At 46.8% G+C, this 23,078-nt stretch overlaps 4 protein-coding genes across 8 annotated transcripts in view; 3 read left to right on the forward strand and 1 right to left on the reverse strand.

Annotated features, from left to right (window-relative positions):
- The window catches only part of mypn (myopalladin), a 30,392-nt gene extending 28,659 nt beyond the window's left edge, over nt 1–1,733 (forward strand). For all 3 annotated transcript variants that reach the window (XM_023963237.1, XM_023963236.1, XM_023963238.1), the window contains 3 exons: nt 61–220; nt 325–458; nt 545–1,733. In XM_023963237.1, coding sequence (XP_023819005.1) covers nt 61–220; nt 325–458; nt 545–723 — 473 coding nt within the window. In that variant the 3' untranslated portion in view covers nt 724–1,733. The remainder of the gene's footprint in view (nt 1–60; nt 221–324; nt 459–544) is intronic.
- Nucleotides 1,734–2,111: 378 nt separating this feature from the next.
- On the forward strand, nt 2,112–4,321 carry atoh7 (atonal bHLH transcription factor 7). Its single transcript, XM_004077507.4, has one exon. It carries the CDS (start codon nt 3,442–3,444, stop codon nt 3,868–3,870), a length of 429 nt encoding a protein of 142 aa, XP_004077555.1. The 5' UTR covers nt 2,112–3,441; the 3' UTR covers nt 3,871–4,321.
- Nucleotides 4,322–6,564: 2,243 nt separating this feature from the next.
- On the forward strand, nt 6,565–13,206 carry pkd2l1 (polycystin 2 like 1, transient receptor potential cation channel). 2 transcript variants are annotated; one of them, XM_020709217.2, is made up of 15 exons: nt 6,565–7,344; nt 7,433–7,546; nt 8,277–8,404; nt 8,472–8,725; nt 8,796–9,020; nt 9,098–9,326; nt 9,396–9,566; nt 9,658–9,839; nt 9,911–10,031; nt 10,100–10,198; nt 10,280–10,401; nt 11,150–11,267; nt 11,343–11,476; nt 11,562–11,700; nt 11,798–13,206. In XM_020709217.2, the coding sequence occupies exons 1-15, from the start codon at nt 7,083–7,085 to the stop codon at nt 11,810–11,812; spliced, it is 2,313 nt and encodes a 770-aa protein (XP_020564876.1). In that variant the 5' UTR covers nt 6,565–7,082; the 3' UTR covers nt 11,813–13,206.
- tial1 (TIA1 cytotoxic granule associated RNA binding protein like 1) lies at nt 12,280–23,051 on the reverse strand. Of its 2 annotated transcripts, none has more exons than XM_004077508.4 (12): nt 22,707–23,051; nt 22,293–22,389; nt 21,059–21,157; nt 20,898–20,952; nt 20,714–20,801; nt 19,173–19,248; nt 15,997–16,105; nt 15,826–15,921; nt 15,630–15,714; nt 15,410–15,533; nt 14,246–14,412; nt 12,280–14,161 (listed from the first exon to the last, which is right to left on the reverse strand). In XM_004077508.4, the coding sequence occupies exons 1-12, from the start codon at nt 22,733–22,735 to the stop codon at nt 14,038–14,040; spliced, it is 1,149 nt and encodes a 382-aa protein (XP_004077556.1). In that variant the 5' UTR covers nt 22,736–23,051; the 3' UTR covers nt 12,280–14,037. The 2 variants fall into 2 exon arrangements, with proteins under 2 accessions (XP_004077556.1, XP_020565462.1); XM_020709803.2 differs by having other exon boundaries at nt 22,833–23,042.
- Nucleotides 23,052–23,078: the final 27 nt, after the last annotated feature.

Here is a 23,078-nt window from a genome sequence, read left to right on the forward strand (position 1 = left end):
AGTGTGAGGGGTCACTGCTAGAGGGGGGCTTCAGTGCCGGATGTGTCCTCTCCGCTTCAGAGAAGGAGACCAAGCACGCCCCCCAGTTCGTGGAGAAGCTGCAGAACATGGGCATTCCTGAGGGGAGCCCGGTGAGGCTGGAGTGCCGGGTGGTGGGCATGCCGCCCCCGCTCATCTTCTGGAAGAAGGACAACGAGACCATCGCCAAAGACAGAATAAGGTGAGTGCAACGGAAAGGTGTGCGGACATGTTGGATGATGACATCACATCCAACCAAGCCCCAGAAACATAGAAACAGACGATGGGTTTCTTTCCCATTTGCAGTATGACTCAGGATGCTACAGGATACGTGTGTCTCCTCATCCAGACAACCGGCAGAGACGATGCCGGCTGGTACACGGTGTCGGCCAAAAATGAGGCCGGGGTCGTTTCCTGCACCTGCAGACTTGACATCTATGGTAAATACCTGCAGCAGCCATGCAGTCCTGTGCTTTATTGACAAACGCTGTGTCAGCATGTGTTGTAACGCCGCCTGCATCTTCAGCGCAGTGGCATCAGAGCGTCCCACCCCCCATGAGGAAAACCCCCCGGACAGGCAGCCGCTACGCCGCTCTGATGGGACAGGGACTCGACGTCAAGTCCGCCTTCCCCACGTCCGACACCAGCCCCATCCTGTTCGCCAGCTCCCCCCCCGAAGCCACGCTGGAGAGCGAGGAGCTGTGAGCCGGGCGGGGGCCACGTCCTGTGACCCCCCCTGAAGGATGAGCAGATGTTGCATCAGCGAGGAGCAAACAGTCTGTCACCATTCCTCAGACGTGGAGCCTTTTACATGCAAAGGCTGCAAATGAGTCTTAGCTCCCGAGCCCCCAGCATGGGGGGGGGGGGGGGGGGTCCTGTACATTTAAACGGTTTTTAATGTTTTTCAGCGTCATTCAAGCCGCCGACGGTCTCTGAATATCTGCTTTTGCTTTGTAACAAACCCCTTTACTCTGAAAAGCACACAGGTCTGACAGCAGGCCGTACGTTCTGCATTGAAGGCATTGATCCTATAGCTGCTGCATCAGAATAACAGCAAGAAATATTGATCACAGATGAACGTTTAGGAGCAGAATCTGCAAACCGATCAGAAACATGGAAGCTCTGAAGTTCTACTCCTAGCCCTTGTGCTATCTGTGGGGTCCAGATGACCCCAAAGGGGAGTGGGGTCCAGATCTGGGGTCGGATAGCACAAGGGCTAAACGCTCCACAGGACTTTTCATCCCATCCCCTCCGTGTTCCTCCAAAAGAAAACCATCAATTCCCGCCTTCGTCCATATTACAAACCATTTTCTAAAATGTTGCTGAGGTGCAGCGGGTCTCCATCAGACCAACCGGTTTCTCTGCAGGTTAGGGTTCGATTCCTGCAGGGGTTCTGGTCCGTCTCCATCTTCGCCGAGTTCTGATGTTTATTTGTTGGAAGCTGTTTCCTGTTTCTTTATTGACACTGAAATGCCCTGAAGCCTTTCCGGAAGCATCCGTGTGTTTGGACATCAGGATCACGTCTCACATTTCTGCTGGAGACAGACTCTGTTTATATAAAATGTCTCATTCAGTCTCTTTTCCTGTGAGTTTATGAGTGTTTATCGGCTTAAGTTGGTTTGATTTCAGGTGTTTGATGCTTGAACTATTTTCAACTGATGTAAAGTTGCACACTGTAAAATACTTTTGTTTGAATAAAGTTCTATTTCTTCTTACAAATTCTTTATTTGCTGGAAAAATACAACATTTTCACACCCTTGTAAAAAAATGGAGGTTTTCTGAAACTTTTTTTTCCCACTTTGTCATAATCAGAGTCATATTATCTTAAAATGATTCCACATTCTGGACAATGAGAGAAGCACCAGAGTTAATTAAGCATCGCTAATAAGTCCAATTAAAAAGGATGAGGGTTCAAATAAGCATATAATTCCATTCACCTTCCCTGACCCAGATAGACGGGAGCCTCGTCTGACCAGCTGCCACGCCTGCTCGCTGTTCACGCTGCCGTCAGGAAAGGGATCCGCATGGGAAAGGGAAAGGGAAAGGCTCTGATCCGCATGGAGGTTCCTCCAGTTTCTGCTGTGGTGACATATGGCTTTAGACGGAGGGCAGGGCTCAGACGGGCCAATCGTGTGAAGGGCTAGTTCTTCAAGACGACCACGACCAGCAGCAGCTGGCAAACTACACCAGTCTGTAATAAATGAAGCGACTGGTAGATGGGATTATCTGCCCAAATGCACAGCTCACCGGTCAATCTGAAGACCAGCAGACAGCATGAGACGGGCGTGGGTCCGGCGTTTAATCATTCATAACCGGCCTGAACACAACAGCTCAGTCTGTCCGTCCGGCCCCAACAAAGGAAGAGCAACAAACAAACAGTTCCTGCAGATCAATAACAGAGACGTCCACCTAAACACAGACGACAGCTCAGACCTTTGCTCTGAAACCACTTCAGACGCCGTGTCACCGGCTGCTTCTTCTTCAGCCTTACAGGATGAATTATTCATTTCTCATGAGGGCGTCTGATAATGTGAGTATTCAAAAGCTCAGATGCAGCAAAAGCGCGTTCTGGTAACGTTAATCTTCACAGCATCTTGGTCCATATTGTTTCAAAGCCATAATCCCCCTGATGTGCAGCAAAATCCCCGCGGTTGCACTTCTGTTGCCTGGAGCTAATCTCAGATTATGGCTATCATGACACTAAGAAGCAAAAGTGGGATTGTTCTCTGCATCCCATGACATCCGGGAGTTTCACTGAGCCAAAAACCTGACGGTGATCCGCTGGTCTATGGAATCATCTAGAAAGGACGTCGTGTTCATCTGGGAGTTTAACTCAACAGATTCACAGAATTTACACAGAAAAACATTCAGTTAGAAAAAGAACTGAAATCCTAATAAACCTGAAAAGCCTCAATGTAGAAATCCTAAGAACATTACTGTGATCCAGACTCTGCATCAGCAGCATCAAAGTGCTTTCAGTGCTTATTGGTTGACGTCCTGTTTTTGGTGGCTCCAACTGTCCAGGAGGTGAAGCTCAGACTGGAGACGGTCAGTTTCCAATGTGTCCGTCAGCTGTGGGGAGCTGAACCTCCAGATGGTGGACCTGGTGGTGTTTGGGACACATGGCTGAAGCCAGGAAGCCTAATTGGAATTTCATTAAGTTTTGTGTGAGTGTTCAGAGTGGGCGTGGCTGTGGACGAGTCTGTGTTTTTCTGATATTGAGGAAGGGGAGATGATGGAGGTTTGGGGGGGGCGGGCCTCCACCTGCTGCCACCTGTTTGTCTGCTGCGTCTTATAAAAGCTGCTCCTCGCCGTCTTCAGGACCACAGGCGGCCCTGAAGTCCATCCGGGAGCTGTGACTGGCATCTGCTCCGACATCATCGGCTCCATCCGCTGAGGGCTTCGCCTCTTTGCACAGAAACCATGAAGTCCCGTCGACCCAGCTGCAGCGACTCCGGGTCCGAGTCCTCTGAGCCAGACTCCAAGAGCCCAGAGAAGTACGAGACCGCCACCAGGAGACGGATGGCCGCCAACGCCAGAGAGAGGAAGAGGATGCAGGGTTTGAACACCGCCTTCGATCGCCTACGGAAGGTGGTGCCGCAGTGGGGCCAAGACAAAAAGCTGTCCAAGTACGAAACCCTGCAGATGGCCCTCAGCTACATCATGGCCCTGAGCCGGATCCTGACGGACCCCCGGAGGCACGCTGCGCCCCACAGGCAGTGGCTGGACCTGCAGCTGGAGGCCGTGGAGCCCCAAACCTTCTCCTGCCTCCTGGAGTACGACCAGCCCAGGGCGCAGGACTACGTCCACTCTGACTTCTACCAGTTTGAGGCCCCCCAGCTCCACCTCTGAGGCTGCGGACCGGCGGTCATGTTGGACGTGAACGACAGCGGGAAGACTGACAGTAAATACCTTTGTATTGTTTTTCTGCTTTGAGGAGGGACCGTCAGAGGTTTGGAGGAACGTGGAGTTTTGTTCAGACTTTAGCAGAAGTGGAACTAATAGAACCGGCTCACCGCTTCCTCGGTTTTGGCCCAGAAATGCTGTGCAATGTGGAACGGATGGAGGAAATCCTGGTCTGAAGTGCTCGTCTGTAGAGTTCAACCATAGGTGTCATTTCCACAGACCTTTATTTTGTTAAATAGAAAGTTTTCTTCCAAAATAAAATATTGTATTTATGAAAATCTTTTTTTTCTCTTTTGCTTTGGATTTTACATCTTTTTTATTGTTGGTACTTTCACACTTTTTCAAATTGAGGATTAATGTATTAATGTAAATGTAATTAAAATAAAGGCTAAATATAGAAAACAAATCAAGAAGTTGTGTTGAATAATTGCTGCTTTTGTCTGGAGCTCCTGTGCCTCCAGATAAGCCTGAGGGACGTCATGAGGGGGAGAAAACACTCATTATAGGAGACGGCTTCAGAGCTTTGCTCACCGCTAACGTTTCTATTAAAAGGTTTAAAAAGGCTGATTTTAAAGAATTACAACAGGACACAAATGATTGACACGCCCCCCCCGCCCCACCAAGAGGTTTGAGTACGTTTGAAAGGTGGCACAAGCTGCAGCAGATATGGGGGGGCAGGATTTAAGCGGCATTGTGTGCGGATGGCTGCATGTAATCGCTCTGTTCAGAAGCGCCCAACCATGAAGACCCAGACTCTGTCCGAGGACGTCAACCTCCTGACGTGGTTCCTTTGTCACCAAGAAAACGATTGAGGGGGCGGTCCTTAGACAGGTCCTAATGCAGATGGTCATAACGGGTCAGGAAGCCCGAGAAGTGTTTGCTTTCCTAATCAACACTCTGACAGTTGGAACGCCGGCCAAGAGCAGATCAAGAACAGCCTGATGCCCCTGAGGCAGAGGTAGAGGGGCAACCATCCAACCAGACGCTCTGCCTGAGGCCAATCAGCCTGCACCACCAGAAAATCTTTTAAAAGCAAATAAACTGATCACCGATGTTGGAAAATCCCTTCTGGATTGAGGTACTGCAGGTTGATTTCACTGTAACATAAAAACGACCAATCACAGCGAACAACACACGTGTGATGCAGCAGAAACGGATCCGTCCATCATCAAGGATGGTGGGGGAACCGTCCACCTCCCAAACCTTGGAGAGTCACTGACTTGAAGGTCAGATATTGTAAAAAAAATAAAAAATAAATGAAGAAAGAAAGTAGTGAAACGGCTAAAGTAGTCAGAAACAAAAACGATACTAAAAAACAATTTATCTCCAACTTTGAGGTTCAAACTGACATAACAGATTAGATACTTTGTCCCAGCAGGAAAACAACTAATGTGGTTGAACATAATAAAGTATACTATAAAGTATTGAATACTATAAAGTATTCAATCACATGAGTTGTTTTCCTGTTTCTCTTTCTTTATTCTAGTAGCTTAACTCCTCCTACAATGTTTCATCTATTTCAACTGTTCAACTCTTTCAGCTTTTTCCAGCTATGACTTTTGGTCCTTAAAATCCTTGAACTTTTCCAGATATTCCAGGATTTTTTTCTCTGTTGAATATGGATAAAGGTGGAAAGATTTCATGTAATCCATGGACACCAGTGAAGATCACAAATCATTGAAGAAAAAAGGTTCAGAGCTCTGTCTAGTGGGTCTAGATGACCCACCTCCCAATGTTAAAGTGCCTAGGATAGAACAAGGGATAAATGGGGAATCCTTCTTTCAACCATTATTACTTCAACATCCTGTCAGCTGGACACAACACAAACTATAAATTATTCATGAGACTTTAAGCTGATTCCAATTCTTTCTGTTTTTTTTAAATACGTTTTAGTTTTTGAAATACAAACCTTTCCATGGGTTACAATGTGAGAGGCTTCCGACATTTTCACCCAAATCCACCCTGTTTCTGCTTCTTGTTTCTGACACCGTAAAAACGTTAAAATGCTCACGTGGCTTTTGGCTACAACACATCTCAGTTTATTAACAAATTGACTTCAAACTTTGATTACCTTTCAACAAATGTCCCCGCTCTGGCGTGACGTCATGTGCCGTGTCGGTGGACGGAGGAAAAAAGCCGCCAACTTGGATCACAGATGATCCACACGTGCACCCCACGTGCACTAGGGGTGCACTCCTAGTAGCTTCCCGGGATCTGGTGTCAGAGCGTAAAAAGTGAATAAAACAATGAAGTTCAGAGACGTCAGTCTATCCAGCATCAGCACCACAAATCACTACATCTCCCATGATGCCTTGGGTTAACGTGAACCGTCACCAAAGGCACACGTGTGTTCTAACGGTCTGCAGAACGTCTGAAAGATAACAGTTTAGTTTTCCTTTAAGGTTTTGATGGAGAACAAAATAATGAAAGGCTGAGATTCCAGAGTCGTCTTCAGGAAAGAATGAAAAATGTCTGAAGGATAAATTCATGTTCAGACTTTATCTCTGTTGAATAAACTCTAACTTAAGTATAAATCCAAATATTGAACTCTCAGAAGAACTGCCCTGGTACAAACATGAAACAAAATGTAGAAATAAATGAAAGTCTTTATTCGGTTCAGGTTTACATGAAATTGTATTTTAAAACACTGGAGGGAAAAACAACTTCCAGGGCAGATTTTCTACTCATTTAGTTGAAAATTATTGAAAATATTTGCAGCTTTTAGGAAAAACAGCTGCAAGTTCAAATATCTTTAGCCTCAATTGTTACCAAAAAGGTGGGTGAGATGGTGGAGAGACTATAGATCCACACAGACTTTAGAGTCTCTCTCCTTAATTTGTGGTTTCTGGATTTTGGTCACAGGAAAAGTGAACTTTGACACAATAAAGGTTGAAAAACACGGATCTAAAGCTTCTCATCTGTTCTCCTCCACCTGGAAATCACTGGGGGGGGGGGGTCTGTTATGATGTTTGTTGGAGCCCCCCACCCCCCATGAGAGGTTTCCTCCCCGCTTCATTCGTCCTTTTAAGGCCAACAGGCTTGTCTGAGATGGACCCGCACCGCAGCTCCTCCCCCAGCAAAGCCCCCCCCTCACCTGCAGCAGGTGTTAAAAGCGGCCGACCGGACCAAACCTCAGACGAGCTGCTGCCTCCTTCAGCATGAAGTCCCTGAACAATCGCGCTGGAAGCCACCTGAGCGGACAGGTGGGGTCTGAGCCGGGCGCCGTGGGGACTGGGGGCTGGGTGAACCACGGCTACTGCGAGTCCCCCGAACCCCCGGGCGTCAGCACCATCTACGGCCCCCGGCCGGCCCCCCAGGGCCCAGTGGACAGCCCCTACAGCCTGGATGCTGCAGGGAAGTTTCCAGAAGCTTCTGTCCAAAGGGTGAAGAAGAAGAGCGGCTGCTGCTCCTTCATCAAAGGTAGGGGTCTTCCTCTTCTTCTCCTCAACTGACAAGAACATGACAGAAGCAGGAAGTCTGTGACCCCCCCCCCCTGACACCTGTGCAGGACTGTGGGGGACAGCTCTGACCGAGAACGTGTCCAACAACAGAGAGAAGTACATCCGCACCACGCTGAGGGAGCTGCTGGTCTACCTGCTGTTCCTGCTGGACATTTGTCTGTGTGAGTTTGATCCACAATCATCTGTTCTGTTTCACAAACGCTGTCCTGATGACGTCACATCAAAGGCTGAGCCATCTTTGCTTTTTGCTGAATTTTAAATGACAATCTCCTTGAAAATAATGTTGTGATTTTTGTAGATTTTACTGCTTTAGTTTATTATCTACATTAGATGTAAGCGTTAGTTGTTTTCTCATTTTATTTTAACTATTCTTTATGGATTTCCTTTTTGTCGTGGAACAGAAAAAGGGCTGTAAAAAAGCTGAATTTGAATAAGTATAAGTGGTTTTCTTTTTCTTTGGGATCACCTGAAAACCACGTTTTCCCAGAAAATGATCTTAAAATAGCAGAAGTTTCCATAAATTGTGAATGAGGCTGTAAACTAAACATTGTGACTGTCGTTCTGAAAGTCCTCTCCTGACAAAAGCCTTTTGTCCAGACGAGCATCAGGCCTGAAAGGAGCTGCAGAGCTGCTGTTTGGCCTTTTAGCGATAAGAGCTTCTCCTTTGTCCGCCTGCGATTTATGGTGTTTGGTTTGGTTTTTTGCGTCAGAACCTCTTACTGTCTCTTCAAACAAACGGCGGCCTCTAATCTGCATCAGTTGCAGCAGCGACAAACAAAACCAGCGTCCTGAATGGAGCTGGCGTGCGTGCGGCTCAGGTTCTTATCCTTTGAATGATGTTTCGGGCTGAGCAAAGCCGCATGCGATGCTAACAATGCGACCTTCTTTCAGTGACCTACGGCATGACCAGCTCAAGCACCTACTACTTCACCAAAGCCATGACGGACCTGTTTGTGAACTCGGGCGGGGACGCCGGGGTCGCCTTCCAGTCCATCGGCACCATGGCCGACTTCTGGAGCGTGAGTCTTCCTCTTTGTGTCCGAACGCGTGATCTGAAAGGTGGCCTGACCTTCTGCATGTGGACAGTTCGCCCAGGGTCCACTGCTGGATGGTCTCTACTGGACCAAGTGGTACAACCAGCAGTCGCTCAACAACGGAAACCAGTCCTTCATCTACTATGAGAACATGCTGCTGGGAGTTCCCAGGATGAGGCAGATCAAGATGAAGAACAACTCCTGCAAGGTCCACCAAGACTTCAAAGATGAGATCTTTGGATGCTATGATGTCTATGATGAAAAGAAGGAAGATGACCTCAACTTCGGCCTCATCAACGGCACAGCGTAAGCTTCCCCCGTTCTCCTCCTGACAGCTTTTTTGCTTCTCTCTGAGGGTTTTCTTCTTCTTCTGCAGCTGGACCTACCACACCGAGAAGGAGATGAGAGGTTCTTCTCACTGGGGCCTGCTGAGCACCTACAGTGGAGCGGGGTACTACCAAGACCTGGACCGGACCAGAGAAAGGAGCGCTGAGATCCTGAGCACGCTCATGGACAACTGCTGGCTGGGCCGTGGAACCCGAGTGGTCTTCATCGACTTCTCCGCCTACAACGCAAACATCAACATGTTCTGCGTCATCAGGTGAGGAACCTGCCGCGTACCTGCAGCTCCCCCCCCCCTCCCTCCTCGGCTGATGGTAACCAGACTCTGTCTTTCAGTCTGATGGTTGAATTCCCAGCGACAGGTGGAGCTGTTCCCTCCTACCAGATCCGAACGGTCAAGCTGCTGCGCTACGTCACCCGCTGGGACTACTTCATCCTGGGTTGTGAGGCGGTCTTCTGCGTGTTCATCCTCTACTACATGGTGGAGGAGGTTCTGGAGCTGCGGATTCACAGGTTCTCCTATCTGAAGAGTGTTTGGAACATCCTGGATATCGTGGTCATCCTGGTGAGAACAGAAGCTTCTGCTGAACTCAAAGCTGCTGCTCCTGTTTGGTGACCGTGTTCTCCCGTCCAGCTCGCCCTCGTCGCCATCGCCTTCAACGTCTTCAGAACCATCAAAGTCGACAACTTACTGGGCAAACTGCTGGAAAATCCCAACATTTATGCAGATTTTGAGTTTCTGGCGTTCTGGCAGACACAGTACAACAACATGAACGCCGTCAACCTGTTCTTCGCCTGGATCAAGGTAAAGAACAGACGGGAGGCTCCACCAGAACCTCAGTTCTTCCTCCTGGAGGCTCCATCAGAACTTTGTGTTCTTCTTCCTTCTGTTTCAGATTTTCAAATACATCAGCTTCAATAAGACCATGACGCAGCTCTCCACCACGCTGGGTCGATGCGCCAAAGACATCCTGGGATTCGCCGTCATGTTCTTCATCGTTTTCTTCGCCTACGCTCAGCTCGGGTACCTGCTCTTTGGGACAGAGGTGGACACCTTCAGCACCTTCGTGAAGTGCATGTAAGCGGAGCAGATGGACCTGGTGGAGCCGTCAGAGGGTGAGCATCACCTGATCATCCTCTTTCCCGCAGATTCACGCAGTTCAGGATCATCCTCGGAGACTTCAACTTTGACGCCATCGATCAGGCCAACCGGGTTCTGGGGCCCATCTACTTTGTGACCTACGTGTTCTTTGTTTTCTTTGTTCTGCTGGTGAGTGTCTCCGCCGCTGAGGTCAGCTGATGGTGGAAGGTTGGGTCAGACGTGTCCGTTTCCTTCAGAACATGTTCCTGGCCATCATAAACGACACCTACTCTGAGGTGAAGGAGGAGCTGACGTCCCAAAAAGACGAGCTCCAGATTACTGACATCATCAAACAGGTACAGGACCGTTCCAAGAGTTTAGGATTCACATTTTCATGTTTTTGGTGAATCAAAAACATCTATTTTCTGTGTATTCAGAGCTACATGAAGACATTCACGAGGCTGAAACTAAAGAAAGACAAGATAACGGATGTGCAGAAAGCTCTGCAGGCGGGATCTGGAGAAATCCAGTTTAAGGACTTCAAACAGACGCTGATAGAGTAAGAAAGCAACAAACGTCCACCAGGAGACGTGAGGACGACACGTCCATCTGCAGGACGCAGACGAGAAAGTCTGAAAGTCTCTACAGCGTCAACTGAGATGCTCTTTAGAAATGATTAAGGAAAACCAGCACCTCTGTGTTTGAGCGTCCGTCTGCTTCTCCTCTGAGGACGATCAGAGCTGCAAATGTACAAAAACACATTTAAAGGTTGACCTTAGATCACTGGTGACCTGTCCAGTGTGAACCCCACAGCTGGGATAGGCTCCAGCAACCCAGGGACAGGGATCTAGTGAGGATGGATCAGACAGACATAGACACAGAATAGAATAGATCTGCATTATTTCCTAAAGTAGAAACTTGACTTTGGCTCCCACAAATACAGACCATAAAGAGCAAATTACAGGAAAAAAGTCCAATTATGAATATTCCCTTTACTTTGACTACAGCTGTGCAGAAATCAGATGTAATAAAGTTTAACACCAACAGGTGAATTATGAGTTTATGGATAAAAAATAAAATAACCAACAGTAGATCTGCTCATCTAAATCTGATGAAAAACAACCGTTTGTGACCTGAACACATCAATTCAAGTTTTAATTCCATCACTGCTAAAACAGATCATGTGACCACTAAACCCTTTCTGTCACACGAGCCATCACGTATGTGTTGAGACGGCGTTCTGCAGGTCTGTTTCCGGTTCTGTTGGTTTATCTCACACAGAACCTGAACAGCTGCTGTTTTTGCAGAATGGGACACACTGATGGGGAAATATCTGCGGCGTTCTCGAAGTTTGACCGAGACGGGAACCAGGTTCTGGATGCAGAGGAACAGGAGAGGATGAAGCGAGAGCTGCAGGAGAAACGGGTCTGATTGGTCTCTTAGCAGAACCTAAGCCACCATGTCAGCACCGAGAATGACGACAGGCGTGTCTTCCTCCAGGACGCCCTTAGCACCGAACTGAACCACCTTGGAAAGAACTACGAGAAGGAACCGGTGGAGACGGAATCCTTCCCCCCCCATGAGCAGAGGAGTGTCTCCAACCAAACCTTTGTGGATCAACAACAGTTTCAAAGGTGGGAGAGAAGTTCTGATGCGTCTCCACGTCACAGAAGAGCCCCGCCATGACGGCATCCAAACTCTTCTTTCTCCAAATAAAAGCCTAGCCAGACAGGTGCTGCAGGTGCAACGCTCAGTGGCTGACATCACATCCAGGATGGAACTGATCCTGGCTCAAATGGGGCTACAAGAGAAAGCCAAGGGGGGAGAAAGTGGAGCGGGTCACGAGGCCAGAGAGAGGGTGAGTCTCACAGTTCAGCTTCTCACAGTTCGGCCACCATCAGGTTTCTACACATTAAATGTCCTTTTTCAATCCAGAACGGTTTGCTTCCATCCAGACCTGCTGCAGGTAAGGAATCTGCATCGGATGCTCTGGTTCTGTTGGACAGAGGAACCAGGAAGCCCGCAGTCCTGCTCCCCCGGAAGTGACGAGGAGCGTCCAAAGCCCGTCTCCCTCCCACAAAGCGCTGCATGCTTTGACATACACATTTGTGAGTGTTTGTGTAGTTCACCTCACCTTTTATGTAACTCTGAATCCGCTGGGATCCTTAGCAAAGCTCTGCTGGTGCTGACGGAGGCTCAGACTGTCTGTGGCGATGGTTTGAATCCAGACTCATGCAGGAAAGCGGAGAACTTCTGTCGGTCGTTCTGTTCTTCATGGATCCTGGAGAACGCCAGCATTCACCAAAATAAAAGCTTCTGTCCATCCAAACCTCTGCTTGTTAGATTTAATGCTCCAAACTTTCTGTAAAGTCCACTAGAAAGTTGTTCCATAGACTGTTTTCATGTGTACAGCTGTGTAATAAACAGAACAACAACATACAAACAAACGTTTCTTTATTTCAAGGGACTTTTTCCATTGAATGGAGAAGTGATGAGTTTTTAAAACGTCCTTCCGGGTGTTCAGATTACGGACATCAAAGCAAACGGGCGTTACATTCAGTGTTTAGGCGACGCGTCGTAAACTCCAGCTTCAGCCACACCTGGAAATGGCACAAGAACACAGACGGGACGTCCATCGGAGCTGAGAGCGGACCTCCTCTAAATCCTCAGAGATGGGACCTCAACAACTAATAAGGCTCGTCATAAATTAGAGTCTAGAAATGAAGAAGAGCAAACTACTTTCTAGCATTCTACCTACAGTATGTACATCACCTTTCAGAGATTTAGCATCAATCTTTATATTTACACACATCAAGCTAACCCTCGCTTTGTTTTCCCGCCTCAAAGAACCACAAATCAGATTTGTTCATCAAAAAAAGAGCTTTCAAAGTGAGATGGACAGAGATCCTCCTTTGACAGGAGTTTACCTTCGTCTGAAAGACACCAGAAAATTCTAAATGTGAAAATCTTTCTAAATAAACGGAGAACCACAGGAAACACTCCTTTCTCCAGTTCTCAGCTTTGACCTAAAAGATTCTAAAGGAGACAAATCCGGCGGTGGAGGGATTATAATTAGGATGTTTAGCCGGACAAAAAACTGAAAAATCCAACTCAAAGGACGACGTCTACCAAGGAAACGAATCGACAAAAATTCATTTGATTTAATTTGGTTCTATAAACGGGGCTACTTACTTTTCATGAACATTGTGTTGTAGTTTTGTGGTTCACTGACATGCTGTAACGTACTACAGCTGATGAGTCATTACTGGGGTTTTAGGTTAAAACCTTAATACTGACAGAGACATTTACTTTAGACATCTGCACTTAATGGAGAGCTGGAGGGGGGGGGGGCGGGGGGGGGGGGGGGCGCTGAGAGAGACAACAAAAACACAACAGAGGAGGAGGTCCCTCCACTGGGGGGGGCTCCATCATCTCAGAGACTTTTGCAGCTCTGTGTTCACAAAACACCCGGATCCTGTTCAAAGCCAAAGTTCTTGTTCAGAAACATCTGTCCTCAAAGGAAGCCATTGTCGTTGCTAATAAAGATTTTAGGATTGAATTCCAGGTTTTTGATACTGCTGGATTCTTTGGAAAACGGATTTTTTCAACAGAAATGGTGTCTGAGAAGTCTAAAAGTGGGTTTATTTTCATCTTTAGGACATTTTGATGGTTAATAAAGTGACGTTTCCTGAAAGAATCCATTTAAATGAAGGACGAGCGGAAACTGCGTTTTTGAATCATCAACCGTCAGGGAAATGAAGGATTTGGGAGTTTGAATTCTGACATTCCCGTCTGTTTTGACAGCACGGCTCCCTGGAAGTGTTTGCAGAAGTCAGACTCCAAACTAAAAGAACAGCAAAGGTTTTCTTTGTCGCGGCTCCTAACCTAAAGTGAAGGTGTCGGTGTGAACCCGGCGACCGTCCCGTCACTTCCTGTTTCAGCCTGTGGATGTTTTCCCGTGTTTTTTACCGTTTGGCTTTTATTCTGAAGGTCAAGAGCATTTTTCCATAGAAGGAACCTGAATTTTCAACACTGAACGTGGAGTTCTGAATCTGTAGATGAATGTCCCTCAAACAAAAGCTGAACTGATAGTTTAGGAGCAGCTTTTGGCTCCGTAAGCGTTGTGTACATGGCCCCGCCCTCTTTTCACCACGGCAGCTGGCGGAGAGCTGCTGCCGCTCGGCTGCGCAGCGTCTTACTGCGACTGATACCCGGCCATGCTGAAGTTCCCCATGTTGGGCAGCCCGGCGCCAGGAGGAGCGGCTCCCTGGGCTGAAGAAGATCCAAAACTCCCCATCCAGGCCGAAGACTGCGACTGCCTGCAGACACGCAGACGCCAAACACGTCAGCAATGACATCATTCTCTTTATCTGTGCTTTTTTAGACGGAAACGAGAAACTCACTCGGTTCCAAAGCCCTGCTGGCTCCAGGTCTGGCCGTACATGTTGTAGGAGGGAACCTGCCAGCCGTCGGACACATACTGCCCGTACTGCTGCTGCTGCTGCTGCTGCTGCTGCTGCTGCGGGTTCCCGTAGACCTGGTTCCACTGACCCCACTGGCTGTACTCAAACTGACACAAGACAGGAATGTGCAATCAAATATGACAGTTTTCCTGAAGAACGTCTTTGAAAATCTGCCTGTTTTTTAAATAAAGTTATGATGAGCCATCGAGTTTTTAAACTTTAATCACTTTTATAACATGGTCGGGGTGAATACTCGATTCTGATTGGCTGCTGGGTGTGCATTAAAAAGTGACATACCACAGGATAACCACACGGTGAAAATAGAAGTTCCGGTCACATGGCTTAAATGTTCTGTATCACTGCGCCGGCTTCTTTAAAACAACCTTTATCTTCATCGTTGTACAAAAACAAGCGGTAAGAGGTGAACTTTCTCTCTGATCTGATGCTTTATTCAACCCATCGGAAAGATCAGCATAGATTTATCGCTTTATATCGCCGACTCTTGACTGCAGTGGTGGAGCGGCGCGACGCAGACCATTTGTTAAGTTGTGCGGCACATCGAAAAGCGATCCAAATTGAAAGAAAACAAGAATTAAGGACTAAAAACTGGTTACTTTTTATGTCTTTTGTAAGTGACCATGGTATAAGCGGGTTAATGGCCTTTGAAGTGTGCATTATCCCTTTTTAACGCACTTTGTGAAAGCAACCGTCCTCCGCTCAGGCTTCCATGGCATTCGTTAAAAAGTGATAATGCATACTTCAAAGGCCATTAAACCTTACACAACACAAACGTTGAAATCTCCACTGGACCGCATTTCCTCACTAATCTGCTGCCAAAATATCAAAGACCCTCCAAACTCTGCTCTGAGGAGGATTTTAGTTTGATTATTAACAGAAGAAACTGAAGCATGTGCTCGGTGGTTCTGCTAAAACAAAGCTGTAGGAGAGTCAAAGCAGCACCAAAACGCTCCTGCTGCTCCTCTGCTGACTCTGAAACAAACTGCTTTCAATGTCTAGTAAATGTTTGTTCCTGGTGACTGATTGCAGCTCACGCTACAGCCCTCAGAACAACCAGGAGGGAAGCGGATGGCACGTCTTCTCCACCTGCTGGGGGTTCTTTGCCATGTCTGTGGACTCCTTCCCCCAGTAGCACTTGACGGCGTGTCCCTCGATGGACGTGCCGTTTACTGAAACGATGGCGTGGGCTGCACTGTCGTGAGAGGAAAACCTTCAAAAGGAGACAGGATTCTGTCAGAAGGTTCAGAGCAGGGCACAGCAGTGCTGACATCTACAGGCCGACCGCTGAACTACACTCTGACTGTACCTGATGAAAGAATAGCCTTTTTCTGGGAAAACCCTGATTTCCATGATCTGACCAAACGGTGAGAACGTCTGTCGCATCAGATGCTCTGAGAGGAGGAAAAACATCCAATCAGCTGTCTTCACATGATGACATACAGCAGCATCTAAGATTGCTATACGATGACAGAACGACAGCGTCCTGTGAGCGTGACACCTGCCTGATAGTTCGGACTGGATCCCCCCACAGTAGACGGTGCAGTTCTGTGGGCTGGACTGGGTCACCACCTCTTCAAACCTCAGCTGCTTCGAAACACCTGAGACAACAGCGGTTTGATGAACACGGAGCAGACACACGCCTGTCGTTTGTTGGTACATGTGTTTACACTCACTGTCCTGAAGACTTTTAGGGGCTGGGGGTTTACGGGTGGCCCAGTTGGTTCTGATCTGGCGTCCTCCGAGCCACTGGCCCGCCATGTGAACGATGGCGTTTTCTGCATCCTGCAAGTTTAAAGCAAAAACTTTCCCATCTGTAGTTTCACTTTCCGTACAAAACTGCAGCCTTAAACCCCTTTTTCCCATGCACCCAGGGCTCCAGACTAACTTTTTTCACTAGGAGCACAGTGGCCCCTAACTGAAAATTTTAGGGGCACAACCAGAAAATTTAGGGGCGCATACCGTAAATCAACATGCTAACCAGATCTACTAATTTCCACTGTATTACTAATAAAAACTTTAATAATATATGCAGAAATTACAATGTGCTGTTTCAAATTCAGTGTCACATTTTATTCTGCACTTTTGAAGATGCAACAAGAAGGTAAACTGACAGCAGCATCGCTGTCATGACAGTACAAATAGTAAACAAAATACCATACATTTAGAATAAAAAAAAGTGTTTAGTAACAAAGTGATTACCGTAGTAACCTTTCGGTCATTTCACAGTTTCAAACAATACTTAAATGTATGTAAATATTAGGGGATGGAAATTCATGTTGGTGACACCAAATAGGTGCAGCCAAGATGCACAATAATTTGAGATCACCCCGATGGATGCAACGCTGCACAGATCACCTGGTGTGTGACATATATTTTTGTTTTTGCTCCAACATCACCTGTCAATCAAAACAAAAATATCACCAGAAAGGGGCGGAGCAAGACCCCAACCTGAGCGAACGCAGCTGGAAATTGAGTACTGAACTGACTGAAAGCTGCCGTACAGACTACAAAACATTGCATTATGGGACATGTGTCCTGATGGATTTTTTTTAGTTCACTGATTAATTAAAATAATTTAAAATACCAACTGATTAAAAAAAGGCTACATCCATTACAAAACATTAAAATAATTATAAAAGATGTAATATCACAGATCATACTGAGGAGGAGAGGCATATTAAAACTAAATTGAATGTTAAGGACAACTCCAACTTCCTTTTGTCCTTCAGTCTTGCTGTAGCTTCGCCTTCATGCCCCACCCCCACCCCCAGGGCGCTGGTTCATCTTGAGCACGTCTATCGTTGCATTTTCCACACGTGTTTTAAATGTGTCTAAGACTAAATCATGTTTTCGCTCACACGTGTTAATGTCAGAGCCCCGTTAGCTGTCACGCATGTAGGTGTGGGACCTTATGCTCCTCAGCTGCCCCGACTCCCGCGGGAGCGGTGTGCTGCCGTAACAGCCGCGCACGAGAACCGTGGTTTGCTTCGCGAGTTTGAGACCCCTGCTGTACACTCTGGCACTGGTACACTAGCCGCAGGTCAGAAGAACGAATCAATAGTTCGCTTATTCATAGCTCAGACGCACATATGAGGTTGTGATGATATTTGTCTCCGTTTCCTTCCCACAGATTTTTACGCGCACTCGATTGTCTCTAGGCCCCGCCCCCTCCACACATTTTAGCCACTTGCAGTGACTTTCCCTATTCTTCTCACACGCATTGGTCGCCTCAGGCATCACTCAATGACACGCGAGTGTGTGCGTCTGTCTGCGCGTGTGTGCGCTCGCGTCTCATTGATTATTTCATTGATCATTGACGTGCCCCTTCCAAGTTTAATGTATAAAAAATACGGAGGGTGGGGGAGGCAAATTTACGGGTAGCACATGTGCGACTGGATGTAAAATTCAGTCGCACACTCTCAAATTTTGGTCGCAAAATGCGACCAATTGGTCACAGTCTGGAGCCCTGCATGCACCCATAAGAGGGTAGACCACTACGGGGGGTAGACCACTACGGGGGTTTGACCCATACGGGGGGATTGACCCAAACGGGGGACTGACCCATGCGGGAGATAGACCCAAACGGGGGATTGACTCAAACGGGGGGTTGACCCAAACGGGGGTAGACCCATACGGGGGTAGACCCATACGGGGGGTAGACCCATACGGGGGGTAGACCCATACGGGGGATAAACCCATACGGGGGATAAACCCATACGGGGGATAAACCCATAAGGGGGGTTGACCCATACGGGAGATAGACCCAAACGGGGGATTGACTCAAACGGGGGATTGACCCAAACGAGGGGAATACCCATACGGGGGGTAGACCCATACGGGGGGTAGACCCATACGGGGGATAGACCCATACGGGGGATAGACCCAAACGGGGGGTAGACCCATACGGGGGGTAGACCCATACGGGGGATAGACCCAAACGGGGGTAGACCCAAACGGGGGTAGACCCATACGGGGGGGGGTTGACCCAAACGGGGGTTGAGCCATACGGGAGATAGACCCAAACGGGGGATTGACTCAAACGGGGGGTTGACCCATACGGGAGATAGACCCAAACGGGGGATTGACTCAAACGGGGGATTGACCCAAACGGGGGATTGACCCATACGGGGGGTAGACCCATACGGGGGATAGACCCATACGGGGGATAGACCCAAACGGGGGATTGACTCAAACGGGGGATTGACCCAAACGGGGGTAGACCCATACGGGGGGTAGACCCATACAGGGGGTAGACCCATACGGGGGGTAGACCCATACGGGGGGTAGACCATTACGGGGGGTAGACCCATACGGGGGATAGACCCAAACAGGGGGGTAGACCCATACGGGGGGTAGACTCATACGGGGGATAGACCCAAACGGGGGGTAGACCCATACGGGGGGTAGACCCATACGGGGGGTAGACCCTTACGGGGGGTAGACCATTACGGGGGGTAGACCCAAACGGGGGATAGACCCAAACGGGGGGTAGACCCATACGGGGGATAGACCCAAACAGGGGGGTAGACCCATACGGGGGGTAGACTCATACGGGGGATAGACCCAAACGGGGGATTGACCCAAAGGGGGGTAGACCCAAACGGGGGTAGACCCATACGGGGGGTAGACCCATACGGGGGATAGACCCAAACGGGGGGTTGACCCATACGGGGGGGTTGACCCAAACGGGGGTTGAGCCATATGGGTGACACCTTGGGCCTGTCTGCTCCCACTGTACTCTTGTTATTACTGACCACATTATTTCTATTCCATAGACTAGAAAAGCCCTCTAAGGAGAATAAGGAAAAGAGCTGTGACCTTCAGGGCGAGCTGTTGCTCGGGGACTTACCAGTTTGTTGTAGAAGGACACAAATCCATACCCCTTTGACTTTCCGGTTGTTAAGTCCTTCACAACACGGGCGTCTCTAAAAGCAAAGAGGAAAACGACTCGATAAAGCCACAAATCAAACCTTCAAACTAACAGGAACCACGAAAAACACTGAACTGTGACTCCTCTATGCTGTCCTACAGTCATGTATTTATGCTAGCATGGCCTAGTTTACTGAGAGCACTGAACTGATAAATAACTTCAAAGAAACACTGAAGAAAACCAAAAAACAAATACAAAGAAATACATGCAGCCTAGGGTACTGAATACTCTGATACTACTGCATGTGTACCAGCAGAGCACCATCTTTGGCTCAATTCTCACAACAGTAAGCTATTGATTAATATTCACAAAGGAATGAATATGGATTACCATGCATTCTTAAAATCTGCAGTTGGTGCTCTTCCTACAGATAGAAATATATAGAGAATATTAGAAGAGAAAAAAGGAATTAAATGGCATACGTGGCCTGTTAACAGATTTCTTTATTTTTCCTGGTCAATGCTTGTACGGAGTTTGGGGAGCTGCAAGTTTTGAGAAATTGACATTTTCAGAAATTTTGGAAGAGGATCATTGCACTAGAAACAAATCAAAATGAGACAATTCAAAACACAGATTCAAAGGAAAACACGGATGACTGGAAAGTGATCATCTAGTTTATATAAAGTTATATGAAAAAATAGAATAAGTAGAGAAAGAAATCTACATCTGAGTCTGCAGTTTGCTGCTGTTAGCCTTCATGCTTCTGTACAATCCTAGAACCAAAGTGCTATTACACGGAGACGGACGTCTAAAGGCGGATCAGGTTCAAAAAGAAGAGCTGAGCGCTGTAGTATGGTTTACTTACCACACCCTACATGTCAAAGGGTCTACAAAACAAGAACAAACAACCAGCCAGGCGTGTTCTTCTTCAGAGGAGCCTCTTCTTCATGACAAAAGCTCAAATATGCAGCTCATATTCTGACATCGACCTTCAACCCGGTTTACATGCAATGCAGGAAGATGTTTTCCGTCAGAGCTTTAAAAATCCTAAAAACATCAAGAAGGTGGAAACGTAGCCTCGACTAACAAACGTTTTGGAGATGTTTAGTGTTCCAGTTCCACCACACAAACGCATAACTCTGTTATGAAAAAGCCTGAAATGTTTGTGTCACATGACCGCTCTGAACCAAAGCAGATCCAGGACGGATCCGTTTGACCAGACGGTAGGAAACGTCCAGCCGAACATGTCTTCATCCCATGAAGGTCCAACTGGAATGAACTCATTTCCCTTTGGTTCTTATGCTGAAAGAGGAGCTCCACGGGGCTGTCGTGTTTATGCCGACAGCAGACAGACAGTGCATGGATGGAACATGTATGTGAACTTAACCGTGACCTGATTCTATCATGCACACGTGTTCATAGACGTCGGAGTAAAGGCCAGCAGGACAGCCTCAACACGCAGAACAATACAAGTCCATTTAGGATCATTACGCAGAAAAAGAACTAAAAGAAAAACTTACGAGATTTTCCCAAACGGTGTGAAAGCAGCCCTAACATCTTCTGTGGAAATGTCAGGGTTCAGATCACCCACAAACACATGGAAGTGATCTAGAACCAAAGCAAACGGGTCAGAAACACTCCTTCCTGTTGGTTCACACAGCTTGACGTCAGGAAAATGATCTGTGGGTTTGGGTGCAAACTCACTGGAAGTGTCTTTTTTCTGGCTACTTGGGGTGGTGGCCCAGTTTACTTTGACTTCCTGCAGAAAGGAAGAGTTCACAATGATTCCCATCACAGGAAACTAGAAAGACATTCCTATTATTTTTTCTAGAAGCAACAGACGCTGTAAACATATTTAAGCGTACCTTTCCCAGAATCTTCCTCCCGTTCATGGCCGCCAGAGCCGCTGCAGCATCTCTGTGTTCAAAAAACTCCACAAAGCAGTAGGGATCGTTGCTAGTGTGCTGCAAGAAGAAAGATGAACCCCAACGATTTACAAAGATGCTTCCACGCTTTATCACCTTCATACGCAAATCCGTTTCCATGAAAACCGCTCTCACCAGACCTGAGACGTCACATTTGTGATCACCAAAAGGTTACATGCTTCACCTTTATCTTAACGTTTGTCTGGAAATAGAACCTACTTTTTATTTGTTGCCTTTTCTCTGCATCTCATCTCATATTTTTCCCAATCAAACAAATCTGAATGTGTGAAATCTGCTCCACAGAGCTACAGGGTCTAAAGAAAAGACAGTTTCTGTTTAGACTCCAAGAGAAAATCCTCAGGATTGATTTTCGTGCTGCAAAAATCTGCTTTTTCCACCTTTGACATCTATTCCTCTTCTTTTTATACATTATTTACATTTTTTCATATGTAGAAAAACAAATTAAATCAGATAGTGGAGAAGAAACTATTCATTGGTTATTCCAACCAGATCCATCTGTCAGGCGATTTATAAATCATATCGACCTAAACTATTATAAAATCATTTCAAAATGAAATAAATTGATTACATTGAAATTGGAAGATACCATCTGGATTGAGGTACAATAGATTTATGTGTCTCTAAGGTAAAACCGACCAATCACAGCAGACGACACACATGTGACATCAGTCCATCATTCCAGTCCAATGTGTGGACAGACTTTGAATAAAGTCATGTGACCATCCAGTGTCTAGAATGTTCTAAGAATGTTCCCTTTGGATTCTTTGGATGTGGAAAAACAACAGTGGTGAACTTTAGGAAACTAACATGTGAATGGATTTGACATTCATTCTAGTTTACTTGTTGGTTTGGACACAGATTTCATTTAACTTGATGATCTGGAAGAAATCCAAGAATCTGGAAAACAGTTCAGTAGCAGGAATTTCTGTCTGAGTCTCACTGCTGGAAGTTTGGATCAAGAGGATCTGGATCCACTTTAGGACAGAGGATCGGATCATCAACCACAAATTATATGAATGGAATCATTAAAACGAATCGATCCAGCCCTATGTCAGATACTAATACCAAAAGAAATCTGAACATCAACCAGTAATGCTCCATTACCTGCTAACCATGAGATGGTTGTGTGTTTACATGAGTTGGTGAACGGTACCTCTGTGATCATTTTGCAGCTTTTGCAGGGTCCGATCTGGGTGAAGAGCTGCAGGATCAAAATCTCGGTAACATCTCTGGAAAGGTTTCCGACGTACCTAAAGCACAGAGACGGGATTTACATCATTACCATCCAGTTAAAAGTAACATCTTTCTATGTTATTCTGCATTTGTTTAGAGTAAGGTTATGTAGATCCCGTTACACATACTTTCCATGAACTAGTAGAAAATATAAATATATATATATATATCCTCGTAAACTAAGTCTAGTCTTATTTCGTTCCAAGCTTTGCGGTTACATTACCGCCACATATAGGAAAGCTAGAACACACCGGGTTAACATTGACAAGCTAAGCTAGCCGATATTTCCAGATGTTAGCAAACACTATGACACAACCGGGGGAGGGGGGCTTACAGAGTTCTGGGGTGGCTTTCGTCGTCCATGATCGATGCTGAAAGTCACGTGGTCCTAAAACGTTAGCTGCTTAATACCTAGCTGTCATTTAGCGACACTAGTGTCAAATACAAAGCAGCTAGTTACCCAGCTCCTCAGATGCTAACTGACGGGAACAGAGCGTACGTCAGACCATGAGTGTTTCTCTTGCGCATGCGTAACAGCCTGTCCTACGGAAAAGGTGAAGTAGCCTAAATTTAAACCTTTATAACCTTTATAAGAAAATGCAACGTTTGAAAAACGAAGGTTAGATTTTCTGTATCAATCATCTATTTCAGGGTGACGCTATTAAACGGCAATAGAGAAAAGTCTTTTTTTCCCCTGACGTTACGT

The sequence above is a fragment of the Oryzias latipes genome, chromosome 15, assembly GCF_002234675.1.
Source record: "Oryzias latipes chromosome 15, ASM223467v1".
NCBI classification, from domain to species: domain Eukaryota; kingdom Metazoa; phylum Chordata; class Actinopteri; order Beloniformes; family Adrianichthyidae; genus Oryzias; species Oryzias latipes.